General features: G+C 38.2%; 1 protein-coding gene across 1 annotated transcript in view; it reads right to left on the reverse strand.

Moving 5' to 3' along the window:
* Nucleotides 1–24,401, reverse strand: part of COL28A1 (collagen type XXVIII alpha 1 chain) — a 162,968-nt gene that overhangs the window by 78,984 nt on the left and 59,583 nt on the right. Inside the window, exons 16-23 of the mRNA XM_073898860.1 lie at nt 24,087–24,155; nt 20,211–20,279; nt 18,790–18,858; nt 10,777–10,848; nt 9,959–10,027; nt 7,135–7,206; nt 4,009–4,077; nt 3,085–3,153 (exon numbers count right to left, since the gene is read on the reverse strand). Of these exons, the coding sequence (XP_073754961.1) occupies nt 3,085–3,153; nt 4,009–4,077; nt 7,135–7,206; nt 9,959–10,027; nt 10,777–10,848; nt 18,790–18,858; nt 20,211–20,279; nt 24,087–24,155 (558 nt within the window). The remainder of the gene's footprint in view (nt 1–3,084; nt 3,154–4,008; nt 4,078–7,134; nt 7,207–9,958; nt 10,028–10,776; nt 10,849–18,789; nt 18,859–20,210; nt 20,280–24,086; nt 24,156–24,401) is intronic.

Here is a 24,401-nt window from a genome sequence, read left to right on the forward strand (position 1 = left end):
AAGCAGACTCCCTGCTGAGGGCAGAGCCCAACGCAGGGCTCCACCTCATGACCCTGAGCTCGTGACCTGAGCTGAAACCAAGGCTTGGTCACTTAACCGACCAAGCCACGCAGGTGCCCCACAAATCAAAGAAATCTCTGGCTAAAGTAAAATGGAGATAGAGGAAGAAAAAAATGTGGAAGACTCTCTTAGAAGATTTAGAAAATATAAATCTATTATGCTATATTTAAAACATGTAATTCTTTCTGTATCACATTCTGTTACTGTGATAACTCTTATAATGGCCCTTGTCAACACATATAAATTATTTTGATTAAAGGCTGTTCATATTTCTAAAATATTTATGGTTGGGAAGAAACTAACAATTGGCAGAACTTTGTGTTGGAAAAAGTAACAGGACTCTCCAAGCGTTCCTTATATGCAAGGATCTCACATTCTGAGATCAAACTGCCATTATTCCAAGCCAAGTGCTACCCCAAATCCAACTCCCAAAAGCTGTTCCTAACTCTACTTCTAGGAATGAATGCCTGACTTGGGGGCGGAGGGGGAGGGGGGCAGGGGGAGAAAACTGCATACTCTTTAAGCAATAAAAAAAAGTTAAGTTTATTTTGAAAACCAGGAATAGAATAGCTGTTTTTTCCTATTAAATCTGAGACTGGTTTTCTGTGATGAACCCTCTTAAGAATGATCTTTAGAAAACACTCGGCCACTTATAAAAATTTAATGTACTATTTATCCTCAACAAAAACACAAGATGATCTCTTCCAGTTATGTGACAGCAAAAACAAGTTCTTCAGGAGAGGTGAATTTTGGCATACCCTCAGCCACAGAGAACTAACCGATCACTTCTCAGAAGCAATTTATTGTGCTATTCCATATTTCAGAGTAAAGCTCTAAACATTCCAAGTAAGATACCCCTTTCTTTCCATGCTTACACGAGGAACAGGCCAACAACCAAACAGAGCAGTAAATGGTCCCTGGTTAGGTTGAAAGGAAAAGAAAACTGGTATCAGAATTCACTTTCAGTTTTTATTTCTAAGTTTTAAGACTATAACAGATTATCAGCAGCTGTTACCGTTTATCCTCTGGCACCCACATTGGGAGGAAAAAATGTTAAAACATTTATAGTTTACAACTAGACATTTTTTCCCTAGAGATCTTTGTTCTGCATCTTGTAAAAATTTCAGTTAGCTTGTTACTTCTCATGTTCTTAGGAAATATCGGAGGCAGGGAGAGGAGCACTGTTCTGTCTCAGATTTTTATTCTGGACTCCTCGCAATATTTTTATAGGTAGAATTTTTGTCACTTGGCCTTGATGCCCTGGATTCAAGAAAATGTCCTGCAGAGTGATTCCCTTTGAAGTGTCTCTCTCATTCAACAGAAAGTAAGGCAGAAATCTTAATCTGGTAATAATGGGCGTTAGGGGAGGGCCTGGGAGCTCCCTGAAGTCATATGCAAAACTGAATTATGTGTCAAAACTTCCATCAGACATTTAACCTTTCAAAAGCTTAAAAAAGAGTGCACTAGGGAAGAATGACAGAAAGAGTATAGAGGCCAAGGGATTATAAAAATTATGGAGTAAAGAAGTAAATAACATCAATTAAGTACATCACCAATAATGCCAATGACGATCAGTAAAAAAAGGGGGGGTGTGCTTATAGATCTAGGCTGCACATTTAATTGGATTTTATTTTTATTATAAAGAAAAGTATAGGTGGAGAGAAGTTGCTTTAAATCATGGAACTAGGAATATGCGGATTCAGGAAGTTATCAAACTATATGAAAATTTCCATCCAAACATTCTTGATCAAGGCCATAGCTGTAGTTTCAGCACTAGGAAATTTGGAGCTTTTTCTTTGCCTCATACATAGCTTGGGTTGCCATGTGCCTCAGGGTCTGGGGTGTGCGATGACCACCTTGTTCTAGTTTGCCCTGGACTGGCTCTGTTTTAGCTTGAAAATCCCACATCCTGGAACCTTCTGTGTCCCCAGTAAACCAGAAGATTGTCACGCTAGCAAGGACAACTGTTAAAGTGATGAGGAACAATGGAGGTCAGGATCCTCCCTTGACTTTTAAAAGGAGCACTCCAACTTAACAACAGTATGTAGTAGGTTTTGCATTATATTTCAAAGATGGTTCTAAGTTTTCTTTTTTGAAATTCTGAAAATCACTGATGTTGGTACTTAATCCCTTTTATCCAGAAGAGGCAATCTGATAGAACTAAAGCCAGTTTCAAGACTACATAAAAACATGCTACTAATTCAATACAGTGCTGATTATGGAGACCCGAAGCCTGTTCTCATAAACAGGGATGGGATGTGTTTGTGACATTTGGAATGTGAAATTTTGCTGTGATGCTGGGTTTTGTGTGAGCAGGGAAATGGTGCTTTGTTGCCATGGAAAATAGATATGATTACTTAAAACTGTCATCTCCTATAATTATTTGCATTTTCATTTAAAATAACTCTGAAAGATGGAAAACAAAGCAGAGAAATTTAATCCAGTAAAGCTTCTAGACCACATGAACTTTTTGGATAATGTTTTGCAAAAGAGATACGTAGGCCATTAGTATGTAAATGAAAGAAGTTATGGGTCATATAATCTCTTATACCACAGACATTACAAAAGGAGCATTTTCAAACAACTCTTTAGTCATCCAAAATCTAACCACAGGAGCTATCATTCCTCCTCATTTATGAAAAATGAATGATCTGATGGCTTGATTTTTAAAAACGATGGTAGTGTACTTTTACATTCCAATTCATCAATGTAGAGTGAGTAGAACAGTCTCAACTGTCATTTTACTTTGCATTAATTCCCCTTTCCCTTCCCTCTTATAGAGGGGGAAAAATAGGAATAAAGCCTACCTTTGACTCTGAAAAACAAACTGAGGGTTCTAGAGGGGAGGAGGGTGGGGGGATGGGTTAGCCTGGTGATGGGTATTAAAGAGGGCACATATTGCATAGAACACTGGGTGTTATACGCAACCAATGAATCATGGAACACTACGTCAAAAACTAATGATGTAATGTATGTGACTAACATAACATAATAAAATAAAATTAAAAAAAAAAAAAAGCCTACCTTTGGTCCTCGAACAGCAATTCCAGGTTCTCCTTTAAATCCAGGCAGCCCGGGTCCTCCTCTATCTCCCTGCACATTTCAAATAATGTTCAGTTTCAGGTCTTAAATGACAGGAGAAACCATAATAGCACAAAACACAAAAGAGATGGGCCAATTTATAAAGGGTTTAATCTATCAGTCTCAGATGTGGAGGTAGTCGCTTCTTCTAATATATTTGAGGGGGATTTCAAATCCCAAGCAAATAAAACCTGTCAGTAAGGAGAATGACAGCAGTTTATAGAAAGCCCCCTGAAATAGGTGGCTATCTAGACTCAAATATTTAGACTGTAAGAATGCCTGGGAATGCTCTTTTTTTTTTTAAAAGATGTATTTATTTATTCGAGAGAGAGAGAATGAGAGAGAGAGAGTACATGAGAGGGGGGAGGGTCAGAGGGAGAAGCAGGCTCCCTTACTGAGCAGGGAGCCTGATGTGGGACTCGATCCCGGGACTCCGGGATCATGACCTGAGCCGAAGGCAGTCGCTTAACCAACTGAGCCACCCAGGCGCCCCTGGGAATGCTCTTAAATCTGAGCAGTTTTCTTTTCTGCCAGACTTTCTGATTATTAATCCTACCAGATTCTTCTGAATAAACACAATAAATCTTTACCTGCATTAGGGTCTAGGATTTGGTGGAGGTAGTTCATGGTGAAGTGACAAGTTCAAGACCAGGAACAAGAAATCTGATTTCTAATCTTAAATTTCCTGCTAGACTTTAGTTTGCTTAATTGTGAAATGTCAGGGTTGGACCAGATAATATCTTGGGGTTCTTCCAAAACTAAAATTCTAGTTCACTGGTATCATGAATTTTTTCCCCGCACCAAATGCCAAAGAGCCAAGTTATAAGTCAATCATTCATTCATTCACTCACTTCCAAGAATGCATACCTTTGGCCCAGGTGGTCCAGGAAGTGATGCTCCAGGCATCCCAAAAGGGCCCATAATTCCTGGTTCACCCTAAGAAAAGAGCAGAATACTCATTACATTACAAGGAAAGAAACCATATATAGGAATTATATTAGGAAAAACATAGAAATGTATTCCCAGCATTTCAAAATATTATGACCAGTTTCACAAACCAATGTGAAAATATTTGAACATTTTTGCTAAACTACTACTAAAGTTTTTGATGATTAAGATTTCAGGGCCTTTAATAAATGCATTCAGTTTCTGAATATGAGGAAATTTTTATCTCATGTACATTCTTTTATTAGCTAATAAAAATTACGCAATTCATGGTGCTTCCCTTTTGTATTGCATGCCAGGAAGCTCAGAGGGAAATGTTTGTTCAATTACAACAATTTTCTTCAACATAAGTTCCTGGGTATACGTGGTAGGTAAATAATGTTCCCTGTAGTTCCTTCTAACTTTTTCCTTTGTTATTTTATTTTATGGCCCATGGTATATCAGTCTTCTATTGTATCCTAGTTCACATCCCTTTTTAGAAGTAGGAGTTTATGGTAAAAACAACGGAATTTTGAATAGAAAATTTAACACATCTTTTGTGTGTGTGTGTGTGTGTGTGTCTTGATATCGAATCTCAATAAAGACTCAAGCAATATCTCTGTCCCATCTGGCTCTAGACCAGTGATCCTCAAATCATCAGAGGAATCTGATAAAATACAGAGTCAGGACTCAGCCCCAGAGATTTTAATTCAATAGATCTAGGGGCTGGGCCCAGGAATACGAGTTTTATGAGGCCCCCTGGGAGTTCTGATATAAGTACAATTACCTCATTTAAAGACACTATGCAAAGCAATTGTCATTAAAAGAAGGTGCACACACCCCATCAGGTGTCCAAAATGACCCATTTGGGATACTGGAAGAAAATATTAGGGCTTCATTATAAATTTTTATCTTTTAATTTTTCAATTACTTATGTAAATTTCACAGCATATTAATATAGTTTATGAGGAAACACTACAATTGAAGAATAAACCTATATTGAAGTGTGGTCAAATTTGTTTTGACTAGTAGGGATTTGTTATCAATCAGTTTGGAAACTACTGATGGAGGACATGTGTGGCAGACAGACCGTCAGGCCGCATATGGCCTGCTGCCAGGTTTCACACAGCCGTGGGCTAAAACTGGTTTTCATGTTTTGTTTTGTTTTTTAAGTAGACTCCATACCCAATGTGAGCCTTGGACTCATGACCTTGAGATCAAGAGTCACATACTCTACCAACTGAGCCAGCCAGGAGTCCCGATTTTCACATTTTTAAATGATTGTTATTTAAGTGACTACATAATACCCTCAATTTTGTCCCTTGGCCACAAGGCCTGAAATATTTACTACCTGTGCCTTTCCAAGAAATGTGCCTCCCCCTGCCTTAGAGACTGAACTGTCTTCAGTGGTAGGAGCTGCCCACTTGGCCCCCCTGTTTCCTCCGGGAGGAACTCCATCAATCAGATTCACCACTAATGACTCTTGCCCTGGACCACAGTTGCCTTCACAGCTGAGGCCTCCCACTGTGCTGATTACCCAGTATGACCCACAGGCTGAGCACACCAGCCCACTGGGGCCCAGCTCATGCCACACATGTACATGCCAAATCTTTAATTCCAAACCTATAAGGCAATGGCACATGACACAGTCGGGATTCTGGCAACAGATAACCACCTGATTCAATCCCATGGCAAAGGAATAAAATATCAACCTGTTAAAATTCTCACTAAACCAGGGTAAGCAAAATTATGCTTCTAGATTTCATCTATTCCTTTTTTTTTAAAGTCAATTACTTTTAAAATATGAAATTATACATGTAAATAGTATGTAATTCTTTTAAAGACCCTGTATTAAATTGTGATTATGCTTTAAAATATGGCAGTTCTTCATCAAAAAAGCTGTATTTCAAAATACAGAAAAGTACTCTTTGAAGAACAGAGTAAGACATAAGGAAAAACCATTGTTATTAATACTAATATAACACTTTCCTTATATAGTGGCCTTCTTCATCATGTGCTCCTTGAATTACCTGTAGCATAGGGCACTTATTTAAGAAACACAGATTTCTAGGACCCATGCACTTACTAAAACTCCCGCTGTCTGGGCATGGTGCCAAGAAGTACAGCTTTTGTAACGAGCTCCCAGGTGATACTGATGGACACTGAAGCTTAATGACTTGTCGACAGAGGATGATTTGTTGTCTACCTGCTTTTATCTGGCCGGGACCGTTTTTGTGTGTTTGTTTCAGTAGTCTGGTCCTTCAACGTACTGCCTGTCTCCTTACAATTAGCATCTTCCTAGAAGCCTGAACTCTCTTAGGTTTGCAATTTCTATTTCCTGACACATCCAGATGACCTCAATATTCTCTCCTGCTAAGTCAGGACACACACCTGATTGCTGTCTCGCAGTTTCCTTTACTTCATCCTCAGCATCTGGTCCTGGTCAGTTTATCAGGCCATATACCCCATACTTTCCATTGCACGGTACTGATTTTTTTCTTTTCTCTCTGAATAGCTCCATGTACTGAGCACTTACTATGTCCCAGGGACAGTGCTCAGTGCTTATACTAACTCTTTCAGTCTTCACAGCAATCCTGGGAAATAGATACTATTATTGCTTTCTATGATTAAAGTGACTGGGCCCAAAAGGTTCCAGGTAGAGCAGGATGAGAATCCTACACTCCTGCATTCTGAAGCCCTGCTCCTCATCATCCCTGTGTTACGTCTCTGTCTGGAACCGTGTTGTTTAGCAAAACAAGATGGAAGAGAATTGGTATCTTCTACAGTCCTAACTCTATCCCAACTTCTGAATATTGTGTGGTCACTTGAGAGAATGGACATACAGATTGTCTCTAAGAATCATAAATGCTCCAATGAAGATCACATATTTTATGGACTCTTCATTCCATCCGATTTTGCCCAGACTAGCATGTTTTCTAAAGCCTTTTTCATTGGGATTTGTTGAGAAGGAACCAGGGACTCCAACTTGCAGTGGAAATCTAATATTCTTTTAAAACCAGACACAATTACAATCTCCCCAAAGCATCAATGAGAATATAAGAAACATACCTTTGGCCCTTCGGGCCCTGGAAATCCCCTCTGTCCTTGATTTCCTTTGCTCCCTTTCCTTCCTTCATCACCCTGACAAAATAATTATAAAAATACAGTTGTATGAACAAACCCTCCTTGTTCTGACAACAACCCTATCAGGACCACGTTCTCAACTAACACTGATTTTCAAGCAATGTATCCTAAGTCCAGCTCAGTTTGTACAAGATTTGTCGATGTTCTTGAGCAGACTGGGTGACTTCAGAATTGTTCAGTCTTTATCATTTATTCAATATGATTTGATGTTTTTTAAATCTAAGTTCAGTGTCTCTCTTTGGGGACTTTAACTGGAATTCACAGTTCTTTGGCAGCATTGGTTTATTAACAGATGCTTCTGAGACATTGGCGGTTTCAGAAAAGACAGCTAGCTACCTGTGCTTTTTCAGCTTTAATGCTGCTTGAGTTTTAAAACATAAAATGAGATATTTTCCAAGATAGAGAACAAACGGGTGGTTGCCAGAAGGGAGGTGGGTGGAAGGATGGGTGAACTGGGTGAACTAGGTGAGGGGGATGAAGAGTACACGTATCTTGAGCACTGAGAAATGTACAGAATTGCTGGATCATTATATTGTACCCCCAAAACTAATAAAACACTGTATATTCACTATACCTGAATAAGAAAAATTTTCTTAATTTTACATCCATAGATTGTAACGGTGGCAACAAGAAGTAAAGCATGAAATAGCTAGCTATATAAAATGTTACCACTAAAAACCCCCAGGTTTTTCAAACCCAGCCCCATTTCTTCCTCAATAAGGAATCTAGTTCTGTCTCCCAAAAGAGACCGATAATTCTATTGGCAGAAAGACGCATGAGCATTAACCTGGAGCAGAGTAAGAAACTGCCGACTGGCTGTTCCCCCGGCCTGGTTGTGTAAGCTGGTACTTCCCTGAAGGAATTTTGTTACATTCACCCAGAGCCCTCAGAGTGTTACAAAACGATCCTTCAACTAGGGCTCAACTGCAAGGTACCATACCAAATGTGGCTCAACAAAGGAATAACTTTCAAGTTATTCCGGGGGGTTTGCAGCTGAGGGCATTGAAACATTTATGACATAAATGCCTCTACCACCATTTTCAAACCTAAGCGTGCATCAGAATCACGTGGAGGGCTTGTTAGCCCACAGATTGCTGAGCCCCACATCCAGAGTTTCTGATTTAGTAGGTCTGCATTGAGATCCAAGAATTCACATTTCTGACACATTCCCAAGGTCATCAGAAATGCAGACACTCCCTCAAGAAGAGGTGAATTCCTACCGCATCTATAGATTGTAATTAACTCCCAAGGTCCAAACTAATGAAGAGCAGTGACACAGGTGATAAAAAAAAAAAAAACATAACAGTTGAATGTTATTGTATCCTTAACTTATCGTATCCCTATCATTTGCCAGCCGAGGCAAAATCTAACCCCAACTAGTTATTTTCTTCCATTTACTCCCAAATTTAATTTACTGTCCTAAATAACCCAGAAGACAACAGTAGGAACCCAATGAAAGGTAATAAAGTGCCAACACTGAACCGTAGCATGTCTGGGCTACGTAACAGATTCCTACCTCTCTTCTCCCTAAACTTCCATAAGCCACAGAACCCCTCAGAGCTACAAATCCAGTGCCCTCTCTTTCCAATGCATTCTCCTTGCTCTATAGGTAGCATTTGACACCACCGATTGCTTTCCTCTTGAAACCCTCTCACCTTAGTTTCCCTAACACAGTAACTATTCTGCTTATCTTCATGCTGGTCTGAATGTTCTTTCTCCAACTACTGCACAATGTGGGATTCAAACCTCAGCTCTTTCCCAGAGACATCATTCATTCTTCCAGCTTCAATTATTAACTCCAAGGGTCTAGTTTCCAAAAGTATCTTCTAGAAAACTTCCGTTCTCCTGAATGTTAATAAGCATTTCTAAAAGTATTTTTTTGGGGGGTTGTGAAAAAGGTATTCTCTGTCCAGGTTCACAAAGAGAGAGAGAGAGAGAGAGAGAGATCTCATAGTCTGATATACCAATAAATTAAAACGTTTGAAATTCTGCAAATAATTTAAATGTCAAATTCTCACATTTAAGGTTAAGGACTCAATTTTAGCCAATATTTGCACAAGACCTAGACTTCTTAAGCTTTCACTGACCGTTTTAATGCCATTAGAACACTAATAAGTACACAGATTTTATTTTTACTTTACTCATATGTAGTTCTCCAGAGTCTTTATATGTACACTGATGACTGTGCATAAAAACTGCAGGAACATCTGGCATCTCAGAGGCCATAGGTTATGTCACTTAGTGGGTGGTCTTATTGATGAATTTGGGGATATTCTCATCTTTATAAAGATGTTAATCAACCAGCATTTCTACAATGTGTAAGATAAATGTATGCCAAGTTGTGAAAATGAAACCTCCATTTGACGAGTGGTATTTCTTTCTTACTGCGTGAGATACTATAAATATCTGAAGAAAATGTATGGACTTTCAAGTCTCAAGGATGGATCTCAAGGCTTCTTTTCTATGTGTTTTAAAATGTCCATCTGACCATTTATTGGGAAAACATGTGTTGAACTCTTCCTAGTAGCCGGGTCTTATGAGAGATCTTAGGAAAGTAAAAATGAATAATACATACTTCCTGTCTTCCGAAAACACACAAGCTGGAGCCATAATTTTCAGCCAGAAGCAAACACATTTGACAGAGTAAGAGTCACAGGCAGACTTCTCCTACACCGTGTCGTTGGGCAGTTTGCCTTCCCCAGCACCTCGTCAGCTCCGTACCTTCCCCAGCACCTCGTCAGCTCCGTACCTTGGGGCCAGGGTGTCCTTTTCCAGGTGGTCCTTCTGGGCCCCTTGTTCCTGGAAGGCCTGCTTCTCCCTAGAGGAAACGACACTGATGTCTTAGCTAACCCTGCACGGACAGTCTGTACAAGCCCGCCTTGTCTCCTCTATGGCCAGTGGGTTCTCTGCGGAGACCCACCAGAATGATAGCCTTAAAATTAAGCTGGGAGTTTACCAACTTTAATAAATTCATAGCAAACTCTAGCTGGGCTCAGAGCAGCTGAAATAGGAAAAAGTCCAATTTCTCCGCCAATTTTCAAAGAATAAGCTCACTTTCCTTTGGCTCTTCATTCACATTTGATGGTTTGGTTTAAAAAAACAAAACAAAACAAAAAACAAAAAAACAAAGACCTTCAGCCTTTCCATCTGCTGCTTTTTCTCTACTTATCTAGAAAAATGAATGTTTCAAATGTCAACTCATAATGCTTCAAAAACTCTTTTATAATTACTTCCTGAATGCATTTACAGACTCTCTTGTTGGAGGGGGAAAAAGTGTTTGCCTCAAAGATTCATTTCAGGTGCTTTCTAGGAATCCCAAAGGGACTAGGTCACTGGAGGACACCATGGCTGAAATGCCAGAGAGAAAGCAGAGAGCATGAGACACTCACTCTCCAGGCATTAAACGGGGGCTCTCTCTAAAGTAAGTGAAGAGGGACATTTCGAGTTGTGAGACATTTACCTAACATGACTAAGTTTGTCCTGGATGGTTTAATTTGAGTTCCTATAGCACCAAGGTATCAGTGTGGTTCAACAGTTTTTACTCCAGTAAACATAAAAAAGCATTACCTTCTTCCCTGCAGCTCCATCCTCTCCTGGAAATCCGGGTTGTCCTGGGAGCCCTATTGAGCCTGGCTCCCCCTGGTGGATAAGCAAAGAGTTTATTTCCCAGAAATTCGTATTTATCTACAAGTATCATATTTATCCTAATTTAAATTCATACTTGTGCACCACCATTTTGAGGTACTTGCCAACGAGGTGTATCGTACAGTATTTGCAACAAGGCCTCTGAGTGGAGAAATCTGAGTAGTAGCTAGTAGTAATGAAACTCTGACCTTGGGCAAGTTACTTAACTTCTTTGGATCTCAGTTTTGGATTCTTTTGCTATGGGTTGAACTGAAACCTCAAAAACTGGATGTTGAAGTCCTAACCCCTGGTCCCCGTGAATGTGACCTCATTTGGAAATAGGGTCTTTGTAGACGTAACCGAGTTAAGATGAGGTGATGAGGGTGGGCCCTACTTCAACATGACGGTGGTCCTCTGTCCCTGTAAGAAGCAAATGCCATATAAAGACAGACACCTGGGGGGGGCGACTCTATGTGACGGCAGAGGCAGAGACCGCAGCCGTGCGGCCACCAGCCGTGGAATGCCAAGCACGGGCAGCCAGCATCAGAAGCGAAGAAGGGGCAAGGAAGGATTCTTCCCTACAGGTTTTAGAGAAAACATGACCCCGCAGACACTTTGATTTTCCACTTCCTCTAGAATTGTGACATAATAATATCTGTTATGTTGAACCACAGTTTGTGGTTCTTTGTTACAGCAATCCCAAGAAACTAACATAGAAGTGAAATGTCAGCTCTAATACTCAATAATGCTACTTGCTTTCAAGTTTGTTTGTATTTAAGAATATGCCCTTTAAAATGTTCAGAGATGATATGTGCTACTTTCAAATAGTGCCAAAGTATTCTTACTGAATTTAAGAGCAAAAATATTAAAGATAAGTGAAAGTCATCTCACCTAAACTCACCTAAAAAAAAAAAAAAACTAGTGAAAATAAAAGAACAGTAAACCTAAAAATAAGTAGAGAGATATGGTAAAGATGAGAACAGACAGTAATAAATTTGAAAATCAAAAGTTAAGAAAAATAACAAAACTAAATAATACCTTTAAAAAACTAATAAAATAAATAAACCTCTAACAGGAATTACTAACACTGAAAAAGAAAACTCTATTAAGAATTAATAATTAAAGGGCACCTGGCTGGCTCAGTTGGTTAAGCGACTGCCTTCGGCTCAGGTCATGACCCTGGAGTCCGGGGATCGAGCCCCGCACTGGGCTCCCTGCTCAGCAGGGAGTCTACTTCTCCCTCTGACCCTCCCCCCTCTCATGTACTCTCCCTCTCTCTCTCTCTCTCTCTCTCATTCTCACTCTCTCAAAAAAAATAATAAATAAATCTTTAAAAAAATAAAATAAAAATAAAGCTACCAATTATTTAAAAAAAAGAATTAATAATTAAAGATAAATACTATTAAGAATTAAAGGGAAATATAACTATATACATAGTAAAGATTTTTTTAAAATCATAGAAAATTTCCATGATAATTTCAAACAAATATATTGGAGGACATTAATAAATAACTTTTAAGAAAAATATAAATTACTTAAATGACATAAGGAGAAGTGGACAAGCTAAATAAACCAGAAGCACTGAAAAATTGAATCAGCAATTTAAAGTCTCTAATTTCCTCTCCTTCCAAGATCGCAGGCTCTGCTGGTTTTACAGGCAAGCCTTACAAATTCTTTATCCTTTGAAGAACAGGTATTCCCTACCTTATACAAATAGTTCTGAAAAACAGTAAAAGAGGGAATTCTACCCAATTTATTTCATGAGGCTAATAAAACCTTAATTAAAGTCATACAATAATAGGACTAGGAAACTACACTGTAGACCAGACTACCTATGAATGTAGATATCATGTAAGTTTCCAGTCAAATGGAGGAATAGGAACCAGATTTACTTTCCTCCCTGACACAGCTAAAAACCAGACAAAATATATAAAACAATACCTTTCAAGATATTAGACACCAAGTAATGAAGGATAATAATAACTGGGGGCAGGGAAACAAATTAGGTGAATACTGTAATTTCCCCGGTTTGCTGCCTGGGTAGAGCTTCCAAGCCATGGTGCAGGGAGAGAGAACCCAGGGAAAGTTCAGAAATCTCTCTAATTTAAGGAGACAAAGGTAGGAGTCTAGGTAAGCCGGGTACCAAAAATTCACTGAATTGATTACCTGATAGGAAGAAGGTACACAGAGAGAACGATGAAGCTCTGATGAGTATCCGCCTCGTGTAGTCAAGTAAATACCGTTCAGCACAGTGTGAAGAAACTACCAAACACCCAGAAAACAACCAACTTAAAGGATTAGAGAGAACTGGCAGCAGGCCAGAAATAGTGCCTGCTTCCAGTGGCCAGAAAGGAAATCTCACAATTCTGAGGGCATAGATTAGAGTTCTTTAAAAAACGTCTTGCTTCAGTAGTCAAGAAAAACGAACCCTACACTAAACGCTCCTACCTAAGAAAGCTTAAAAGCAAGACCAAGAGGTGCAAACTGTTTTCAAATGACTTAGAAGAATCCAGGAACAAAGATATGTATACAAATACAAACTTATGTGTAGGAATACAAAAATGTCTAGCCCCCCAAAAAGGTAAAATTCACAAAGTTTGGCATCTAGCCAAAAATTATCAGGAATTCAAAGAAACTGGAAAAAAAATTACCAAGAAAATGACAGAGGTGATAGAATAGTAGATAAGGACCCTAAAGGTTATTATACTGCATTCCATATGTTCCATATGTTCAAGAAACCAGAGGAAGGTTGAGCTACATTAAATAGAGACACGAAGTTGTAGAAAGATACGAATTGAACTTCTGGAGTTGAAAATTGCAAAGTATGAGATAAACCATACCCTGGATAAAATTAACAGCAAGTTAGACATCACAGGAGATTAATGAACTAAGAAACATAGCAATAAAAACTACCTAAAATGAAACATAGAGAAAAGAGACCAAAAAGGAATGAGCAGAGCATCAGTGAAGCAGCCAAATTTAAGTAACATGGAGTTGCTTGGGTGAAGGCAGAGAGTGGGAAATATTTCAAGAAACAATGATCTAGTATTACCAAATTTGATGAAATCAATAACCCACAGATCCAAGAAAATCAATGAACCCTGAGCACAAGAAATACGAAGAAAACAAAAGTAAGGCACATTATAATCACATGGCTCAAAACTAGTGATACAGAGAAAATCTCAAAGATAGCCAGACAAGAGAGACATGTAGAGAAATGAATGTGTAGATGCTAACATACTTCTTATCACAAACAATGCAAGTGAGAAGACAGTGGAACAACATCTTGAATGTACTAAAAGAAAGAGAAAAAACAAAACAAAAACAGCCATCAACCCAAAATTCCATACCCAGTGAATATATAGACAAAATAAAGAGTTTTTTGGACACTAACTTGGCAGTTTCTTGAAAAGCTAGGTAGATACCTACTATATGACCCAGCCATCTCACTTCTAGGCATTTACCCAAGAAAAATGAAAGCTATGTTCGTACAAAGGCATGTACATAATTGTTCATAATAGCCTTATAATACCCCAAAGCTGGAAACAACCAAATTTCCCTCAACATATGAATGGATGAACAAATGTCCATACAGTGGAATACTATTCAGCAATAAAAAGAACAATAAAGAAGCTATTCCTTGTCGTTAAACGTGGGCCTCAAAGTAATTTTGCTGAGTAGAAGATAAGACAGAAAAAAAGGTTATATAGCATATTATTCCATTTACATAAAATTCTAGGAAATGCAAATGAATCTATTATGACAGAGGGCAGACCTATAGTTACCAGAGATTGCAAAGCAGATCAGTAGGCAAAGTTGGGGAGGGATGGAAGGATGGTATTACAAAGGGACACATAATAATTTGGTGTGGGGGGAGGGGAGATGGTAGATACCTGAGTTATTTGGCTTTGGTGATGGTTTCAAGAACATATACATGTTTTATCAAAGTGTACACTTTAACCATGTGCTTTTATTTTACGTCAACCACATAATAAATAAAATTATTTAAAATGGATGGAAAAATCCTAAATAAAAGATTAGTCAATTAAGTTACTATCATAAAAAAGTTATATATCATGATCAGTTGGGTTTACCTCAAGAATGCTAGAATGGTTCAACGACTAAAAATTCTGGAAATGTAATATACCATTATGAATAGATTAAAAGGGAAACATAAAATAATTATCTTAGTAGATGCAGAATCTGATAAAATCCAATACTCATTTAAAATTAATAAGGAACTTTTGGTACAATTGAAACAGAAGGTAACTATCTTAACCTAATAGAGATTGTCTAGCAAAAACCAACAGCAAATGTCACTCTTAAAATTGAAATTTTAGGGGCACCTGGGTGGCTCAGTTGCTTAAGTGTCTGCCTTCAGCTCAGGTCATGATCTTGGGGTCCTGGGCTCAAGTGCCACTTTGGGCTCCCTGCTCAGTGGGGGATCTACTTGTCCCTCTGCCCTTCCTCTCTGATTGTGCTCTCTCTCTCTCTCCCTTTCTCTCAAATAAATAAATAAATAAAATCTTGTCTTAAAAAAGTGAAATTTTAGAAGCACTTCCTTTGAAGTCACTTCTTTTAAGCATTGCACTGGAGATCCTAACAGTGTAAAATTTTAAAAAACAAATAGGAGAAAGAACTAAAAAGAAATATATAAAACAGTTTTTATTTTCATACACTATGATTATGTACACAGGGAATAAAAAAGCAAGAGTTTACAAACAATTAGAAATAATAAGAGATATTATCAGGTGCCTGAATACAAACATGCAATACCAAAACAAAACACCACCACGAACAAAATAATACTTCTCCTAACTGACCTGTAATAACTAATTAAAAGATGTAGAAAAAAGAAAGCAATTCACAATTGCAAAAAATTTCTCCAATGTACCTTTTCAACTGAAAAACTAGATCTTTATGGATAAAATGGCAAATATTTTCCTGAAAAATTTGTTTTACACTACGGTTTGAAAGACTCAATATTTAATTGGAAGATTCAATGTGATCTCAATAGTATATCCCAATGGGATACTCTGTCAAATTTGACAAGTCAATCCTAAAAGGAGTATGTTAGAATCAAGAGTAACCAGGAAAGAAGTTGAGAGTATTTTCCCTATTGATGACAAAACTTACTATAAATCTATCATAATCAAGACAGAAGTGATAGCACTGAAAGATATAGACAAATGGAGCAGAATAGAGAGCTCAGGCACTGATCCTCACACAGAGAAGCTTGATGTACAACAGAGGTGGAATTACAAGCCAGTGCAGCAAAGAGGGACTATTCAGTAACCCATGCGGGGACATACGGTTGTCCATCTGGGGGAAAAAAGATCGCTACATTGCACCACACACAAAAAGGAAACAGTAAGTGGACAAAAGACCTAAAGTTTAAAAAGCAAAAACATCACATTTTAAGGAGAAAATACATGAGTTTCTTTATGACTTTGGAGTCAAGAAATGTTTCTACATAATATTCCAAAAGCTCAGACATTAATGGGATAGAAATACATCAGAACTTACAACTTGTGTATAGTGAAAAGTGCTCTAGGTAAAAAAAGACAAGTCTTAGCCTGGGAGAGATCTGCAACCCAAATAACAAAGGATTGATATCCAGATATAGAAAGAACTTTAATGAGAAAGGAACATCAAACCTCAAAAAAAAAAATGAATATCTACAGGAATTTACAAAAGAGAAAAGCTGATGTTCCATGAAGCACCCAGAAACTGTTCAAACAGTTACCAGATAATAGAAATTGAAACAATGAGATGAATCATACAGGCTTCATGTTGGCAAAAGGTAGAGAAAGGAGCATTGTCACATTTTGCTAGAAGGATGGTGAACGGGCAGAACCATTTTACCCATTGTCCATTTGGGACAGGATCTTCATGATATCAAAATTGAAAACTTGCCCATACCCTATGATCTTCTGATTCTACTTGTAGCATCTATCACCAACTAGTGAGAGAAACTTGTAGTCTGACTTACATAAGAGCAAACTCATAGAATGTTTATGGTAGCATTGTTGGCAAAGGCAAAAAATAGGAAGCAATTTAAGTGTCAGTCGATAGGAAAATGGATACATTTTAAATGAGGTATTTGTATACAATAGACTATCATAGAGCAATGAAAACAAATGAATTAAAGGTATATAAAAGCAAATAAGACATGAAGCTGAGTATAATTATGAGGCAGAATGATGCATTATGTAAAGTTCAAGAACACACAAAAGCTTTATGTGGTTTATGGATAAAAATATGTGGGAAAATTTTAAAAACTTCGAGAGAATGATAAATACCCAAGTCATGAAAATAATTGTCTGGTGGGGGAGTGGATGGTCCTGGGATGGACTAGCAGAGGCAGAAGCCTCTATCTGTATCTGTAATGCTTCTTAGAAAAATAGCTAGAATAAATATGGCAAAATGTCAACATTTGATAAAGCTGGGTTGTGAAATACTTGGGTGGTCTTTGTATTATCCTCTATGCTATTGAGTATGCTTGAAATATTTCATTTTCTAAAGTGAGAGAAACTTAAAATTGCACATCTAGTTAATGGCAAAACTGGGGTTTAGACTTAGGCAGTCTAAATGCTGAGCCTTACTACCCTATGTTGCTTCTCTGAAATTGGCACATATATGACATCATACATGTACATATGTATGGTGACATATGTGTCATAGTTAGCATATTGTGTGGCACACAGAAACCAACAAACAGCAGCTATTATTACTATTTATATTAGTGATTGCTTTTTACATTAGTATATTTTGTACTTATTGTAATTATATGTCTATGCCTATGTAACATGTCTATTCTTCTAGACCCACATCTTACATATTGTAATACCCAAATACTTATAAGAATGACAACAATGTCAGCAGCAACAGTGATGGAGCTGAACCCTCAGTGTGGCTTGCCGGATCCTATCTGACTTCAGGATTAGTTATAGAACTCGTGAAGGGTAAAGTAAGAATTCGTTCATTTACTCAACACATTTATTGAGTACCCGCTTGTCCCCAGAACTGGGGATTCGATAATAAACAAGAAAAAAAGGAAACAAGGACCCTGCCGCAGGGGGGTAGCACGGCCCCATAGATATAGAAAGCAAGCCGTATGTGTCATTTATTTATTTACAAAGTTATTTATTTACAAAGTTAAAAGACACAGGTGAAAATAATCCTAATAATGTATTTTACTTTACTTTAATATAGCTGAAATTGTATCATCTCAATATGTAATCAATCTGCAAAAGTACCAGGGATGTAGTTCACGTTCTTCATGCCGAGCTCTGTAATCTAGTGTGTGTTTCACACTAACCACACATCTCACTCCACGCTCACCACGTTCCACGCATTCAGTAACCATGTGTGGCTGGTGGCTGCAGTGTTGGGCGCTGCATTTCTCAAGTGATTAGGAAGATGAAACGTAATGCAGAAAACATGCCAGTTGAGGTGAAGGGGAATAGCAAAGGAAATAGCATGCTGAAATATAAAACCAGTGGGTAGCTAGCGGGAGTGGGGGAGACATGCTTTAGGCTGAGGGAACCACTTTCTGAGTAGGTAGCTTTGGAGCTGAGACCTGGAACGTGAGCCCGCCTCAAAACAAGATGAGGGAAGTACCATTTGCTGAAATCCTACTGTCTAGGTGCTCTGTTTTCTAATATGCAGATAAGAATGTTCTTAAAGAATCGCTCTGTGCACAAAAGGGCCTCTGCTGCTAATACGTATACGAACAAAAACCAGATAGCAGTCCTTAAAATAAACTAAGATTTTTGGTTCTTCTTAAACAATAAGAGTTACACTGAGCATCAGACCCTTTTCTGAATAAATATTCTCCTCTGATGAAATAACAGATGACACATGCATGATCTGTATTGTGTTTGGATATCAATGAAAGTTTACATAATATGACATAAATTATCTAAACGCTTCTGATCGGTATGGCCAGCTCACCTTTGGGCCTTGTACTCCAACTCCCACTGGTCCTCTAGGACCCGTAGCTCCTGTCTGGCCTACTTCTCCCTAGTGAGGAAAGAGTATTTGAAGAGTATGTCACAGTAGCAGCAAAATAAAATATATTCCTGCCTTAAGAGCTAAGAGCTGTCTTGTATCAACAAAATAAGATAAAAATGAGCTTTGTGTGCTCAATTCATATATATGTGTTCAAATATATACAGAGTAGATAGATGTTAATTATGTTATTAATATTAATACTCATGATACATTGTAATATAAAACCTGAAAATATATTTTTAATATATATTGTATTATTTCATTTTGTGTTTGTATATAATTCAAATATATATATATTTGCCTAAAATCCCTTCAGGTGGATGGAGTTTTATCAAATTTGGAATATATAATGGTCTGGCTTAAAAAATAGGCTAGGTAGGAGCCCCTGGGTGGCTCAGTCAGTTAAGCATCTCCCTTCAGCTCAGATCATGATCTCAGGGTCCTGGGATTGAGCCCCCTGTCAGGATCCCTGTTCAGCAGGAAGCCTGCTTCTCTCTCTCCCTCTGCCTCTCCCCCTGACTTGTGCTTTCTCTCTCTCTCTCTCTCTCTCTCTCTCTCTCTCTCAAATAAATAAATAAAATCTAAAAAGATATATATAGGCTACATAGCATACTGAAAAGGTGGAGGGCACCTGGAAGATAGGCAGTTAGATCCCATAACAACTAAAATTGACACATGAGAAGCCAGAATGACTGTGAATCAAGAGCAATATCATAAGCAGAAAGAATGACCTGAGCTTCTAATGATGAACCCAAAGCAAAAATCTCAAGGACAGTAACTTTCTTCTATCAAGCTGCTTCTCACATGCCAATCTCTAAGGAGTGCGCTGGAAGGTGACTACTCTCAGAGCAGTATTTATTTAACAAGGATTAGTGATCATTTGAAGTAACAGTAAGGACACCTAGTTAAATAAGAAGTGCCATGCCTCTCCCTAAGGGATAAATAATAGTTTTAATTTAGGACATAAAATGACTCCCACATTCATAGAAGATTTTTCTTTATTTCTGACTCCATATCTTTAAATGTATCAGGAGGTAGGCCTACTGTGGGAGTTTTGGTGAGAATGGATTAGCCAGCCCACAGGTAGCCTCTACTGCTTGAGCTGCTAGAAAAGGATCTCTTGAGAAAAAGCAATAAAGAAAACAATAAATTAAGATTGCCTAAATAAATGCTTCTAAAAGTATAAGGAATACATATTACATTAACTAAACCCTCAGGAATATCAGTACCATTTTACATTAAGTAGACATCTGATTTTTAAGTTCATTTTATCTATTGCTTTCCCAGTGCACTGGCTGCTGACCAGGAAATAGCAACTAGACTATAGATACATTAAACTCTGCTCTCATTCAGAAAGTTACCTTGGCACCAGGCAAGCCTTGTCCTGGAGGCCCTTGTGGACCAGGTGGACCCATAGGACCTTGGATTCCCTTTAAAATAAAATGTTTAAAAATAGCATTAGTGAAATTAAGAAATTCGGATAAAAGTAGTTTCATACCCTCTAAAGTGAAAATTTAATTCTCATTCTATCATATATTAGTCACACTCAGTATTTGTTGAATGTCATGGCAGAGGCTGCTAGTCGAACCATAATATGCATTTTCCCCTTCTTCCATAGTAAGAGAATTGTAGCTGACCTGCGTGGCTGCCTAGATAATGACCACGTTTCCCAGTCCCTGGTGCAGCCAGGTGTTGCCAGATGGACTGGATTTGGGCCAATGGGATACAAATGGAAGTGACATGTGCAATTGCTGATTCATGATAAAGGAAGAGGCATGCCTTTCCCTCCCCTATTCCCCTTCCCCAGTGGCTGAAGTGAAGACACAGCGACTATTCCAGATCATGTGGGTGAGGAAGGCACCCTGAGAAGGGCAGACTCCCAAGAATGAAGATGGAACCTCTGAAGACCCTGACGAACAGAGCCACCATACCAGCTTGGAGTTCCAAATCAGAGAAATAACATTGCTTCTTGTTAATCTATTTCACATTTCAGTCCCATGCAGGCAAACCTATATTCTAGCTCTCTCAATCACAATATATCAGGATGTTAAGTTGAAGATTTTAACCTTAGGCTCTAAGAAGCAAGAGTCTGTGGACACCAAACTGAAGAATGTCCAAACACTAGATTCTCACTCACATTGTGGGTATAAAAAGGGGAAGGAGATAGAATTAATAAGCTCTTCTTTGGAGAAAGTAGTCTTATAAAGTGTTTTCTTTGAAGAAAATGAGAGGGATTTGGGTTGCTTCACTCTTTACCGCATTCTAGAAAGAGAGCTTCAGTGAAACCACTTGTTGACCTTGATTTTTGCCTTGGCAACACAAGGGACCGGTGTCTGACTCACACCTGGGAAAGCTAAAATGGACGGTGATGGCCAAGAGAGGGCTGGGGTTGGATCAGCCCGTCTATCCAGAGTTGGTCAGCACAAAGGCCATGCAAGTTTTTTTCTGTAGACCAGATGTACTCTAGGTGAGAGACAGGGTTGGCCTGGAATTGTTTGGAATCCTGTCCAAGAGGACCTGGAGGAGCAGTGGAATTCCAATAGAGAGAATCAGTATAGAATAAACCCCCAGAAAAGCAGAGGCTGATGGGGAGAAACAGCTAGAGGAAGAGAGTCCTTCATCCATGTCCCGAGAGTGGCAGTCACAGGGGCAAGGCAAGAGCCCCACAAGGAATCTCACTGTCAAACATCTGTCAAGACCAGAGGACCCAAACCATGTGACAACAGACCAGCCAAGAAAGAAACTCTGTGCCCCCCCCCCGACTCTCATCCTTGATTCGGCCTGGGAGGGAAGAGAAGCACATTCCTTCCCGTGGACCACAGGTGCTCCCTATAGCTCATACCAGATAAGTGAAGATTAAAAGGAAAGTTAATATAGTGACTAGATAATTTTTATTACACAATTAAAACTGTGAGTTACAACTAAGAGGTGATACCATAACTTTTTATTACCTAAAAGTGGTAAGAAGAGTTTGTAACTCATCGGTAATTTCTTCCTGTGGTAGGAAAAAGAAAAAACTTACCCCACCGAAAAATATTTAAAGGGTTGGTAAGGAAAAACTAAAATTTTGTTTTGCTTATACCCCACAAGCCATGATTGTGTAAATAATGGTTACAAATACATGATTATTTTATTACAAATGGTATCCCCTTTTTTCCAGCTGGACGATACAATTGCTTATTTATTTTTTAATTATAAATACCATTTTTTTTCTGGTTAATGAAGATGAAGCAGTCTAAATGGTTTAAGAAAGCTATGGTTATTACAAGAAGGAATCATAATGTTGTTATTAGGAAGAATCTTTTACAGTCATCTACAAGTAGCATGATATGCGACAAGAAACCAAAAATTCAAAGAGATCCATGCATATGTGTGTGTGTGTGTACACGTGTAAATGTGGTTATTTGTATTTTCACTCCAATTTATAACAGAGTTGAAGTGGTCAAGCCTCCAAACATTTCATAAAAATCTGCAGGCCCCTCGAGGCATATTATCAACATGTTCCTGAAAACAGGAGTTACCCCAAAACAGATGAGTGGGGAAATTCATTTCTGTAAGAGAATTAGGAAGATCTAATAACAACAGTAATTCAATGAGTAAACATGTCAAATTAGGGATAAGAAGAAAAATGAATAACTGTATAAATAGAGGTTACATTTAAGTAGGATTTAAATCATTTGTCTTAAAAGGGCAAACAATTTCCTTTCTTGTTCAAAGCAATTTACAAATGATGCATTCTATTCAATCTCCTATCCAGTGGGGGTCAGCTCCATATGGACACATCTACCTTAAAAATGATTTTCTCTTGGAAATTTGGAGAGAAAGGGGTGAGAAAACAAGAGAAGTCAAAGAGATTTTTTTAAACTGAAGAACAACAACCCCCACCAAGAACCAGCATTAAAGGCAACAGGAAGTTGCAGGTGGGAGGTCCAGAATTCGCAGGCCATCTGGAAAGATTTGGCTTTCTTTGAACCTCATTTTCAGCCCTATAGTGGTGACTCAGCACCAGGACCACAAGACCCAGGACTGTCCAGCCACTTCCAGGATCAGAATGTAAGCCTAGCTGAAACCAGCAAGTAAACTGCAAAGTATGAGATTACTTAGTGCTATAGTCAAACCACAATCCTCGTGTAATCAAAATATCCAGCTCTTAATTATTATATAAACACTTATATATAGACTTATCTTGGCTTTTCCTGCATCTTAATCCTCCTAATGTATTACCACTAAGATCTCTATCAAGAGAAAGGAAATGGAAAAAGGAGTAATATCCAACTTTGGTGTTGCTTGGATTAACAACAACTACAAAAATACTAATTAATTTCAAGATGGTTAGAAATAAACTCAGAGTTAATGTTAACAATGAGGTTTGGAATTATCTCTTTTTTTTAATACTTTTCCCACTCTCCTAGATAAAGGAAGCACTATTCATTCTCTAGGCAACAGAATAATTCAAACCTTAATCATAAATCTTAGTCAAACCGATTGGCTACTTTCTATGTAGGAGGACAGTCAACATAAATCTGGATTTGTGTGTCACTTTGATTAAATGAGATTCTGTAGGTAGATAGTACTGTTACATTATCTTTATATTATTTAGATCTAACAAAGGTGCCCAGCTTTTCCAAAAGGTATGGTCAGAAGGTTTTGGAAGCACTTAGAGCCATGAATGTGGAGACATCCTCAGAGAGCTTTCCTTCCTTCTGACCAAGAAAAGGCAAATGTCATTTATAAACCCTATCTGTGGTTTGCTTCTATTCAGGAACGGTGCCCTTTAAGTTAAATGGTTACCTTTGATTCTGGTCCTTGTTTTAAAACTTCTTTTAGATTGGTACATGGCTAGGGGGTAGGAGAGAGTACTTTCCTAGCATTGGCAGAAAGTGAGATTTAATCATTCGCAAAGCCTCAAGGGGGAAAACACGCAAACCAACAGATAAATAAACCACTGCTCCTAAGGAAAACTAAAAATATAAAATCACTCTAAAACTCTTATCCTGTTAGTTAGCCATTAATGTTAAAAGTCATAGCTCCAAGAAACACACATTTTATTTTTTTTTAATCTTTGGAAGTTTTAAAAAATAAAATCTTCCTTCCCTACATTCACTTCTGGTTGTATATTCCACTGCACTTTGACTATCAAATATATTCATAGGTGTTTGCAGGACTGGCTTTCAATGAACACCAGAATTGGGTCAGAGTGTTCTGTACCAAAGGGAAAGAGAGAAAGCTTTGATTACCTGTTCTCCTTGACTCCCAATTCCGGGGATGCCCATTAGTCCCTGGGGTCCCACAGGTCCCAAATCCCCCTGTATAGAAAATAAGTCAGAAATATAACAATAAGCCTCATTCTCTCATACTTGGCTAATCTTGAATTATGCTGACTTAAAATCTATACCATAAAAGGGTTCAACATAAAAAGTTAGAAAACTCTATTTCTTTTTAAACAGTTTATAGTTCAAGTTTGCCAAAAGAGTGAATATTTTCACTGTGTAGTCTAAATTGGTGAATATTTGCACCAGTTTATATTTATCAGTCATTTTTCTAACAAGGAC

This window comes from Callorhinus ursinus, unplaced genomic scaffold (genome assembly GCF_003265705.2).
Source record: "Callorhinus ursinus isolate GAN/ISIS: 27379988/994484 unplaced genomic scaffold, GSC_fseal_2.0 scaffold12, whole genome shotgun sequence".
Lineage (NCBI taxonomy): Eukaryota > Metazoa > Chordata > Mammalia > Carnivora > Otariidae > Callorhinus > Callorhinus ursinus.